This window comes from Protopterus annectens, chromosome 2.part1, assembly GCF_019279795.1.
Source record: "Protopterus annectens isolate FY-2018-M chromosome 2.part1, PAN1.0, whole genome shotgun sequence".
NCBI lineage: Eukaryota > Metazoa > Chordata > Ceratodontiformes > Protopteridae > Protopterus > Protopterus annectens.
Window position 1 is genome coordinate 665092599 of NC_056729.1, and position 12427 is coordinate 665105025.

Here is a 12427-nt window from a genome sequence, read left to right on the forward strand (position 1 = left end):
AACCCAAATGTAATGACTGTAACAGTGAAACATGAAGAACATCTGCACTAGAGTTCAATGCTCTCTTTCAAACTTCAAATTAGATTTCAAAGAAGTCTAACCCTCTTTTCAGCTTTCCTCCTCCTCTGACAAATGAGTAAGAGAAGGGTCAAAGAAGTACTCATGAGTGCCCTGCTGAATTCCCGAACTGTAAATAACATGCAAAGAAACTAGTTTCTGAATAAACCATTCCAAGCTTGAAGTGTCATGAAAGAAATCCCTTCATCCCTCAACAACATCCAGCTGGCTGGCAAAACTAGAGATGACAGCTGTCTTCATGAAGATCTCAGCAACAATTCACCACAGGGCTTGGTCATCAAATCAGTTAGCACAAGTGCTATGAACTGCTCTCCTCTGCTGGGCCATACTTACCAGCTTGGTGGTAGGCATTTCTGAACAGACGGATCAGAAAAAGAATTGATGGCCACATTTTATCACTCTTCAGGGACACAAGGACCACTCCTCAGCTTGTGAGAAGCAGGACACACCATCAACATCAACATAAATGTGGTACTCCCCATCAGCAAACCAGCTGAATAGGAAAGGGATGCTGAACTGTCTGGTAAATAGACACTAACCAGACATGGAAATTTGGAATACCACGTATCAAGCTGGGATGACGACTCTTCTTTTTTTATGTTTCCATTAGTCTGTTTCATTTAACATATTAATATTTTATTCTGTATTTACTTTTAATGAGGAAGAGGTGGACCATGCCTTGCTTCTCGACTTTTCCTCTCAAAGCCTCTCCCACTTACCATTTTCCAAGATGATAACTGTATTTTGCTTGACTTTCCTACAAAACTCACTCTTCTGAAAAGTTATCTTTCTCCAGATAAAAAATGCCCAAAGAGTACTTGCTCCTAAAGTGCCACTTCTGGAAAAACTACACTTGCGGAATAAGGGCTTTGACATAATGAAAACAGAAAATATATATATATATATGAATTGTTAATATCTCAGTAACTAGACTGAAAAGTAATAAACAGACAAACATATATTTGAGGACAAAACCTTGGAAAAATAGTGTTGCCATTTCTTTCCCAAGTGAAGTTACAGGAAAGAAGTGGAGAAGTCTGCTCTTCCTTTGATGCTATTGTAGTCGCATCAGAAGGATGAAAACATCAAGGGAGGTCAGTCATGAAAATTCAGGCTGTACATCTTCACGTGGTGGCTCCACTGCTGCATTACACCAAATATCCATTACGATCTTTAGTTCATCTAAAATTTTGAAGTGATCGTATCATGCAGTACAGAGCCTAATGGGCAAAAATGTTCATTTCTACAGGAGTTAAGTAGGAGACATGCATGGAGATACAGAAACATAACAAAACAAACAAAAGAAAGCATTAAGATAGAAGAGTTAAAATAATTACCTTGCCTAATTTAACATTGATTATATTTTCTCTTGACCCTATGTTCAGGGAATCACACATGAAAAATACTACATATGAAGTCTAAAAAAAAAATAAAATGATGAGGAGGGAGTGGGAAGTTCTGTTGTATAACAGGTAATCTTTGTTCAGTACCAAATAGCAGTGTAATCTGTTAATTTTTTTACATTAAAAAAAAAAAAAACATTCTGACTTTTAAGAAATATTTTACTTGGGGGGGGGGGGGTGGCTGCAGTGGTGCAGCGGTTAGCATTGCCACCTCACAGCAAGAGGTTCTCCGGTTCGATCCTTGGCTGGGATGCCTCTGTGTGGTGTCTGCATGTCCTCCTTGTGATCGCATGGGTTTCCTCTGGGTGCTCCGGTTTCCTCCCACACCCCAAAGACATGCTGTAGGTGGATTGGACACTCTAAATTGGCCCTAGGTGTGAGTGTGTGCCTTCTGTGTAAGGTTGAATGCCGGGCTGGAAACTCAACACCGTAAAACTCCACTGCCAATCATGAGCAGACAGGTGATCCGCTGTGGCAACCCCTAACCGGGAAAAGCTAGAAGAAGAAATATTTTACTTACTGATTACATTAAAACAGGTACTGCACAGAAACAAACCTCTTTTGTTGTGAATGACTGTTTCTCACAGCAGTTCTGTTTCTCTTCTCTTGGACTCGTTTTGTCCACTGAAGGTTCACAAACTGTTTGCTCCTTCACTTTTTCACAGTCCTGTTTCTCAAAGTGCATGCGTTCTTGAGACCTGTACCCTAAAAAAGAAGAAAAAAAAAAGACAACCAGATTACATGCATGTAAACCTTTGTAGCGCATGCAACTGCCTAGGCTTCCTTATGGGCCAACAATGCTCCTCAGCTGCAATATTCACAGTAATATTTTTGTACCTGTCTTCTTGAATTTTAGTTTGTCACATTCTGGATAAGGGACCATAGGCATGCCCTCAAGAAATGTTATCCGAGTTCAGACAGTTCTAGGGCGACTGTATAACCCAATGACCAAGTTGACATTTCAAGACAAGTGTCATATACTTTTACTTAGTACACTACATCAGGTATCATGGAGCAGAGACTGTGTGTGATGTCCTAAAGCTGAAGATCTTACTGCTGTATTGTAGTGTAAGAATGAGTGACGAAAATAAGTGCCACATTTAAAAACAACTGCCCTACTAATTATAGTCAAACTTATTACAACCTCAGCAGATGCAAGGAAGCCTGCATCATCACAGCCAGCAGCAATACTAAGTACAGTCAGGTTGAAAGAAAGACAAAGCATTGAAGGCTGGCCTGACTTTGACCCAAAGTGCCAAAGCCCAAATGATGTAGAAGCTGTGACTCAGGTTCTTGAAGTCGACTATGGCCCCGATGGCATCAACTTCAATAAGTCAGCTGCTGATGCTAAATGGCCCCTTGGCATCAAGAAGCCTGAACCTGGCAAGCCCAGAGTTGATGGCACTACTGACGTTGAGATGGCTGAGGCCAAAGGCTGCAGCCCTGAAAATGAGACCGCAGTCAACCTCAAGAAGTCCATCAACATGTAACCAGCACTGAAGGGTCAACTGTCAGCCTGTTAAGTACCAGGATGTAGATTAGATCTGGTGAGGATATATTTGGGGCAGAAGCAGCAAAATTTTGCAAAGGGAAATTTCTACTCACCAAGGTAACAAAGGAGGAGACACAGAACCACCTGGGCAGAACTGAAAAAAAAATCTGCCACATCTTACTACAGTCAATCTCATCTAATTCAGAATGCTTGACATGAATTACCTTACCCAGTGGAAGTAATTAAGGAGATGTTGCTGGGTCTTGGTCTTGGGACAGGAGTAAATTTTTTTTTTTTTTTTTTTTTTTTTTAGACAAAATGGGCTTGGGAGGAGAAGAAAAAACCTTTAGTCTAACCTTCTTATCAGGGACACTAGGGTCTGTCTCAACAGGAGACAATTTTCTGGATTCCTCTACCTGTTTGAGGGAACAGAAACAGAGAAGGGAGAATCTCTGGAAGCTTGGAGAACAGATGCAAGCAGCCTTTAGTTTCTGAAGCTCTGAATAACTTATTCTATCCTTGAGGGTAGTATTCTTGAATTAAACACATACATCATGGTTCTGAAAAATGATCCTTCCACAAGTACTTTAAAGATCTAGACTGCTTGCCCAATGGGGGAATGTTGGCTGCACACTTGCACTTCAATGTTTAGGACTCCCTGTTCACAACTACCACAAGGAATTGCAACAAACCTGCCACAGATCAAGATCAAAATCCTATGGAACCACAAATGGCAACAACACTGCCACAAACATCAAGTTTACAATAAATCAATCAGGTTCTGTGGCACACAGAGTAACAGCCAGATGAGCAGACTTTGGATAAAGCCTTGAGTATTGGACAAGCCAGTTAGGGGTATGGGAAAAGCACGGCTTCTTACCAGTGCTCCACATCTGGGTGAGGGAACTGGTGCCTTCTCAGCTGTTAGTTATGCCACTTCAGGGGTAGGCGGAGCCTGGACTCTACCTACCAGGCCACTGCTATAGGAAGGGCATATGCATGGTTACCCAAGCTATATGGAGCTGCTCTCACAGGAGTGCACATTCTTTTGTTTGGGGAGCACTGGTAGCACCTGCAGTGATGCAGGTGCAAACATCACCATCACAAATGGAGTGAAAAAAATCTTTCATGGCTGCACTGTTGATGGAAATAGCAGAGAAAACTCAAGCCTAATAAGGGAACAAATAGGTCACAGAAGCTCTCACCCCAGAAGGATATGAATGGGTGGCAATAATGATAGCTTGATGGTCAGCAGGCTTAAAAGCAGAAAAATATACAAAAAAATTATGATAAAACACAACAGCACTAGAAAGCTAACTGTACTTTGTTTATTAAACTGACTTTCTGGTAATAGGTTTCCTGGCCTCATGCAAAACCCAGAGCAAGACCTCAGAAAAGAAGTGCCAAAAAAGAATCAAAACCCTAACATCCACGGTGTCAACTGAAGAGTTGAAAGGTGAGGATGGATAAGAGATCTCTTGTCTTGTGTGACAAGATCCACCCATTGAGGTTAACTTGTGATAACGGCCCCTGGTCAAATGATGAAGAAGGGGCAACCGATGTTGTCTAGGCCAAAATGGAGTTATCAACAAATTTTGGGAGATTCCTACCTAATTTTGTGCAGAACTCGAGGCAACAGAGGAGGGGGGGGGGGGGCAAATAGAAACAGTCTCTCCCAAGGAAAAGACAGGGAATTCATTTTCCAAGCCAGATGGCCTAGTGCCCTGGCACAGAAAAGAGGATGTTGTCTGTTCAGTGAGGAGGCAAAAAGACCTACCCGAGGAAAACCCTACCAATGGACTATGTCAAGAAACACCTTTCTGTGGAGTTACCATTCATGAGCCTGTGTGCTGGACCTGCTCAATGAGTCTGCCACTAGATTGTGCTCTAAAGGAATATAGACCGCCTGAAGAGTCACTTGATACTGGATAGATGCATCCATGCCTGAAGAGCTAATTTGCAAAGACTGGACCTTGTGTCCCCCTGCTTGTTGATATACCACATCAAAAGTGGTGTTGTCGTGAAGACTTTGAGAGGGCCAGGGTGGAAAAGGGAATGAAAAGCTTGCAGAGCCAAGAACAGAGCTCTGATCTCTTTTACACTGATATGATTTGACCTCTGATGTGGAGGACAGAGACCTTGGACCTTTAGAGGGCCACAAGAGGCCCACCACCCCAAGTATGAGATATCCATGTACAGCTCTTGAGGCGTAACTGGAGTATGCAAGGGAAGCCCTGGACTGATAGAGGGAGCTGTTGAATCCATCACTGAAATTGGAGTTTGAGACAAGGATGAAGAGGAACAGGGGACTCCAGAGGGTGGTAGTGTACAAGCCACAGTGATTTGAACCAGTGTATCTTCTTCACATGGAGTCTGGCGAAAGGAAGCATGGGAGTACTGGAAGCAATAAACCCCACAACCGGAGAAACTGCCTAGCCATAAGAGAGGACAGAAGAAAGGCAGCTAGACAAGATGATCTGGCCAAGGGGAAGAGATGACCAAATATGAAATGGAGACTTGCCATGAAGAAAAGGCTTCTGAGATGATGGAGTCCGAATGGATTTAGCAGGAGGAATACGTTTACATCCTTACCGTTCGGAAGTGGGTGAGTCTGTCTGTGAATAAAGGCAGACTTAGAAGGGTAATGCCTATAGAATTTGGAGATACGAGAGACAAAAATATGCCTTGAGTTCCTGCAAGGCCTTACCCTTATCCAGAAGGAACTTAAAAAGGTCAGCAGCAGTTGTTCCAAAAAGATTTTTATTATCCAGAGGGGAATCCAAAAAGCTTGGCTTTAATATCATCAGGTAAAGTCGACATACCCAAGAATAATACCTCATGACAAAACCAAAGCAGCAGCCCTGGAAGAGAAATCAACAGAATAACAGCTACATTTTGTGGAGTGACAGGTGACCTGGGAAGTGGATCAAAGGAGTGAAAGAGCTGAATCCTTCCCATCACAAACAGTAAATTCAAAGGCCAGCGAAGCTACCTGAGAAAGAATGGCTAAAACACACCTGGTCATGTGGGTTTGGTAATTGATAGTCTAAAAGACAAGGTGGCAGCAGTATATACTTTTTTGCCAAGCTTTTCAAAGCTCAACTACCTTTATCTGAAGGAAGCAGCTTAGTAGATGGAAGCAGCTTAGAACACTTGTCAGAAGAAACTGAAGCCATTGAGGGATCAACAGAAGGGCACTTGCACAAAAATTTCTAATCAGGCACCTTGTAGAACCTATCAGGTTTCTTAGGAGCTGGGTGTTGTGAATCATAAGCCACAGAGACAGCCAAAAAGGTTCCAAAAGGGCAGCAGACGGCTTAGGAGACTCCACTCATAAAAGCTCATATAATACCTTTTAACGAAAATCGGAAACCTGAAAACAATCCTATTTTAAGTACTTCACCGTATGAAAAATAGTATTCCCAAAGGAAAATTCTGGGCTCAAAGTTTCCTCTTCCTCAAAACTGTAGTCTAGAGGGGAAGGAATTTGAGAGGAGTAAGCTAGGGATTCCTCCCCAGAGTCCAAGTCCTTATCTGAGGAATCCAATTCCCTAGGCCTCTTAACAGGGGGTAGAAAACATGGAGGAGCAGGGACAGACACCCCCTGAGGAGGCTGCAAGGCCAATAAAGCACTGAATAGACCCTGAGTAAAATCCTGCCATTCATGTTGGGGATCTTTAATAACAGGGATAATGTCTTTGTATTTTTGTTTTCATTTTGAGTGGGATGTCCACTTGGAAGACTTTTGGTGGTTCAGACTCTTGGTGAGAGTCGATAACTGTGGTTGGAATCTCTTCCCTTACCAAAATCTGAGGAATTCTCCTTGGCCCCTCAGTAATTACCAGATGAGTATTCCCCCTCTCCACTAAGGACGTGAAAGAATTTGGATCCATGCCAGCCCCCAACAGGGTCTTGGCAGAGGAATCAGAAGCCAGCATTGGACGGTCTTCATGGCCTTCACTAGCTTCTAAAGAGCTGTCTTAATCAGTCTGGACAGCAACTGGATCAGGCATAGCAGTTTGGGCCTTTTTCCTAGCAGAAGTCTGACACTCAGGATGGGAGGATTCCTCCATAGTACCCTGAGTCAATAGCTTAAGTCACTGGTTCTCAACAAATATGTATAAGGAAGATAACTATGAAGGGTCTTACGGACAAATGCTTCATAGATGGAGCAATGTGAATGGTCGTGGGAAATGCCTAAGCAAAAAAGACACTGGCTATGAAAGTTTTATGTGGAATCTGCCTGCCACACTGACATTTTCCCTTTTTGGATGACATGAACACTAGTATAATATAATAGAGAAAAAAGGTAGAGAAGAAATCTCAAAGGGGCACTTATCTGAAGACGGCTTGTCAGATTTGCAGAAAGGCATTCAAAGAGATGTTCAACAATGGCATTCGGACTTCAGGCAAAGTTCTGCGTCTTTGTATTCGTATGTCACTTTTACTTCTGGCACCTTACACAGGGAGCATATGCGTCATGTATGGCACCTATAAAATCTAAAGGCTTTGATATACTGGCTGACCATTGGCTATTCTTAGCAAGAGATCCCTTATGTAAATAATACTGCAACAGTGGCATAGGACATCTAGTGTTACATAACAGCTTTACTGAAGGAAGAAATGCAGTGCAACTAGTTAAGTAAAAAATGGAGCCAAGGCAGAAGGAAAGAGAGGAGTCTGCTATAATCTTGGAGAGAAAAGATTTAAAAAGGAATTTACTTACTTGAAACAAAACTAGGAAAGGAAAAATAAAAGACAAGCCACTATTATGAGCAACAAAATTTAAAGAAACCCTTGAATAAACACTTTCTGTAAAATCAGTAGCCTTAAACTGTTCTTTTGAGCAAGGCAACCATTAGCATAGCTGAAGAAATCTTGAGAAGGGTTTACATCACCAGAAGGGGTTAGTTAGCCAAGGAAACTTCTCAATGGCAGGCCAAGTCCTGCCAGTCTTACTCTGATAGGTAATGAAGATGGACTTCCAACTGAAGATAAAAAGAAGTTATGTACTTACCATAACGTTCCATCTGAGTTGTTTATCTCGCCTTTATTCTCACGGATGGGTTCGGAGTCGATCCTCGGCTCCGACACGGCCGATAGCAAAGCTCAAGGTTTGCCAGTAGCTCGAGACCAAGCCCCTCATCCCACAATGCACGGCTGGAATTACCTCAGATCTTGTTTGCTGCAAATATATATATATATATATATATATATATATATATATATATATATATATATATATATATATATACACATACATATACCTTTATCCTACTCTAAAAGGGAAACACTTTCCAAAGGAAAGAAGTATTGAGGAGCCAGGATAGTACTAGCTTCTAAGTCTACTGTCAGCCAGGAGGGGGAAGGAGGGAGGAGCGTGAGAATAAAGGCGAGATAAACAACTCACATGGAACGTTATGGTAAGTACATAACTTCTTTATGTGAAGTTGTTAAATCTCGCCGTTTATTCTCACTGATGGGTAGCGTCCCTAGCACCCTCAATCTTGAGTGGCTCATGGATGTACGTTTTTCAGTACCGTGGAACCAAAAGAAGACCTGTCCCTGGAAGTCTTATCTACTTTGTAATGTGTGATAAAGGTATGAGGCTTAGACCACATGGCTGCAGCACAAATATTGTCAAGGGGCAATTTAGCTTGAAAGGCAGAAGACGTAGAAACGGCTCTGGTAGAATGAGCCTTACGTTTGTGTGTCAATGGCATGCTCGCATTCGCATAAACAAAGGATATACAATCTGATAATCATTTAGATAAAGTTGTTTTAGCCACTGGATTACCTTTTCTGGCTTCTGAGAAGGATACAAAAAGTTGATCTGATTTTCTAATATCCTGTGTTCTGTCAAGATAAAATCTGAGCTGTCTGTGTACATCAAGTTTGTGCAGCATGTATTCCAATTTGTTAGAGTGGTTGGGAAAAAAGACTGGCAGCTCAATGACCTGATTGATACTGGATTCAAAACAGACTTTAGGCAAAAATGAGGGGTTTGTTCTGAGAGATACTCTATCAGCATGGAAAATCATGTAAGGTGGTCTGACAGACAATGCTTGGAGTTCTGACACTCTGCGGGCAGAAGTAATAGCCACTAGAAAAATATTTTCCAGGATAAATATTTGAGATCACAAGAAGATGTTGGGTCAAAAGGGGGGAGAATAATTTGAGACAGCATAAAGTTCAAATTCCAGGGAGAATATGACATTTTGACAGGAGGTCTCATGTGAAGAACACCTTTCAGAAAAGTTTTAGATAACTTATGGCCTATCATAACATTCGAGCCACCAAATCCAAGATGGAAATTTGAGATAGCAGCTAACTGGACTCTAACTGTAACAGCTGCTGCCCCTTCCTTAAAAATCTTTGTCAAGAATTCTAAAATGGACAATAGCGGAGCTCGGAAAGGGTCAATTTTCTGTGTGTTGGCCCAAATTTAGAACCTTTTCCACTTACTGTAGTATAATTTCCTGGTGGATGGCTTGTGAGAAGACAAGAGAATTTGTCTTGTATCTTCTGAAATTGAATGAAGCCTGGCAATTAGGGGAAGTGGATTAGCCAAGCAGTCAGTTTCAGGAACTGCAGGGAAGGATGGAGGTCCCCTGATGGGTGTGTCAGAAGGTCCGGAACTGGGTCCAGGATCCATGGATCTTCAAACAGGTGATGGTGGAGAAACGGGAACCAAATCTGTCGAGGTTAGTAGGGGGCAATGAGGATAACAGTCCTTCCCAGCGATTTTCCTTTCTGTAAAAATCTGGGTATCAATGGGAAGGGTGGGAATGCATAAAGGAGACCCGGGGGACAATCGTGTACGAGTGCATCTCTCGGAGGATGTCCGGGAGGTGGTATTAGGGCAAAGTAGCTTCTGCATTTTGAATTGATGTGGCTGGCAAAGAGGTCGCAGTAAGGCTGGCCCCATTTGCAGAAAATCAACTCTGCAACCTGTTGTTTGACAGACCTCTCATGAGGGAGCAATATCGCCCTGCTTAGCTTGTCCACTATCACATTGGATTTCCCCGGGATGTGCGTTGCTAACAGAAAACGCTGGGATGACACAGCCCATTGCCAGACCCTGAGGGCTTCGACAAAGGGGGTAAGACTTGGTACCACCTTGCTTGTTCAAGTACCAGACTACTGACATGTTGTCCTTCTGAATTGCAATAGCTCCTAGAGGAAGAGAGTCCTGAAAGTACAGCAACGCCAGAAGTACTGCTCTCAACTCCAGAACACTGATATGCAGATGTGACTCTTGATCTGTCCATGTGCCTTGGGCAGTCTTTCCCTGAAAATGCCCCCCCCCCCCCATCAGGGAAGCATCTGTGGTCACAGTGGCTACTGGGGGGAAGAGAACTAATGGTCTTCCGATTGTGACATGAAGAGACGTCAACCAACACCGAAGGTCTCTCTTGCAAGAATTCGTGATGAGAATCAGGTGGTGCATCGGTAGTTTTTGCTAAGACCACTGAGCAAAGAGGAGCCATTGAAGAATTCGCATATGCATCCTTGCGAGTGGTACAGCCAGGATTGCTGCCACCCTCAAACCTAGTACCTTCAAGACCTCTGCTGCTGTACCTTTGTTCTTTGACACCAGTGAGCTGACGTGTTGGCGGAGAAGTGAGACTCTTTTGATTGGAAGACGTATAGTGGTAGTTGAGGTATCTAACTCTGCTCCTATAAAAACGGCATGCTGCGATGGCGATAAGGCAGACTTTTCGAAGTTGATTGTAATGCCTAATTGATGGCAGAGTGTCACAGTGTATTGTGTTGCCTGAGTCAATTGATGCCTAGTGGTAGCGGTGAGGAGCCAATCGTCTAGGTATGGAAACATCTGGAATCCTAGATACCTCAGGTGAACCGTGACCACTGCCATGCATTTGGTGAACACTCTGGGGGCTGTAGTGAGACCAAAGGGCAGGGCTTGGAACTGGTAATGATTGGCTGCCAGACGGAAACGCAGGTGATCTCTGGAGCACCTGTTCATCTTTATGTAATGGTACGCGTCCTTGAGATCTTTGGAGCACATCCAATCGCCTTTCCCTAGGAAGGGAAGAATGGACTGAAGCGTGACCATTCGGAACTTCTCTTTCTTTACGAATTGGTTGAGTCTGCTGAGGTCCAAGACAGATCCTCCAGTCCCCTGTTTTCTTTGGTACCAAAAAGAATCTTGAGTAAGTTCCGAATCCAACTTGGTCTGCTGGGACTGGTTGGATGACTCTTTTTTTTCTAGCAATTTGTGGACCTCTACGATTACTTGTTCCCTGAGACTGGGTGGAACATCTGGGATTCTGTTTACAGGAATGGGAGGGGAAGAGAACGGTATGAAATATCCTCTGGAAATGATGCTTTGTACCCATGTATCTGATGTTATGTTTAGCCAGGCTTCTGGGTACAAAGACAAGTGACCCCCCGACTGCCTCCAGAGCCGAACAGCCGGGCCCCCTTTCAGGGGTGCTGGTAGGGTTGACCAGAGAACTGACCCCTGTCACCCTGTTGCTGCGGACCCACTCTGCCGTGCGGACGGCATCTTCCTTTATAACCCTCTCCTCTACCTATAGAGGGGGTTTCTCCCCGTGTGTCCTGAAAGGCTCCCTGCGCTTTTCGGAACCACATTTTCCCTCCCCTAGGTCCCTTGGGGTAGGGCCGAGTAGGGGTAGAAAAATGGACTCCAACGGCAGATAAGGTCTGGCCTTCCTGCTCACACCAGGTTAAAGTTTCCTTTACTTTAGGCCCAAACAGTGATGAGCCATCAAATGGGGTGTTGATAAAGGAAGACTTAAAGGGTTCCGCAAAGGAACAGAGACAGGGTTCCGCAAAGGAACAGAGACGCATCCAGGCTTGTCTTTGCACAGCAATGCTCGAACTATTGGCTCTACTCGAACCATCAGCTGCATAAGATATGAGACGCATGGACGAGTTCACAACTGAGTTTAGGGTAGTGAGCTGTGTGTTGACTTTGTCGGCAACCCCTGCAGCTATCATACCCTGGAGAGCATCTCCTAGCTCTTTCAGGAGATCTCTTTGTAGTCTGGTAAAATGGGTTAAGTAGTTCAGTGATCGCAGAGAAAAAGTCACTGAACTAAACATGCATTTCCCATATCTATCCATGATCCTAGAATCTCTCTTAGGAGGATGGATAGATGTGGATGTTTCAGACACTTCCTTTTTGGTGGCTGCAGCTACCACCATGGCATCAACAGGCACACCCTTGGTCAAAAAGGGGCTTGTCCACTGGTTGACTCCCATGCCTTACAAGAGATCAGTTCCATGAGCTCATCGTAAGGCGAAGACACCCAAGAAGTGGAAGGTTGAGACCCATAAGCCTTCAAGAGCACAGACTCATCCTAAGCAGGGGTCTTGGACTGCCAATCGCCCCTCTGAATAAGGATCTCTAATATCTCCGCAAAGGAGATATCCTCAGAGGGGTTCGAGGGGACCCTTCTGACTC

At 43.7% G+C, this 12427-nt stretch overlaps 1 protein-coding gene across 1 annotated transcript in view; it reads right to left on the reverse strand.

The window, feature by feature from the left end:
* Positions 1–12427, reverse strand: part of TMEM131L (transmembrane 131 like) — a gene marked incomplete in the record, with an annotated part of 1995267 nt that overhangs the window by 407297 nt on the left and 1575543 nt on the right. Inside the window, 1 exon segment of the mRNA XM_044062407.1 lies at positions 2038–2186. Coding sequence (XP_043918342.1) covers positions 2038–2186 — 149 coding nt within the window.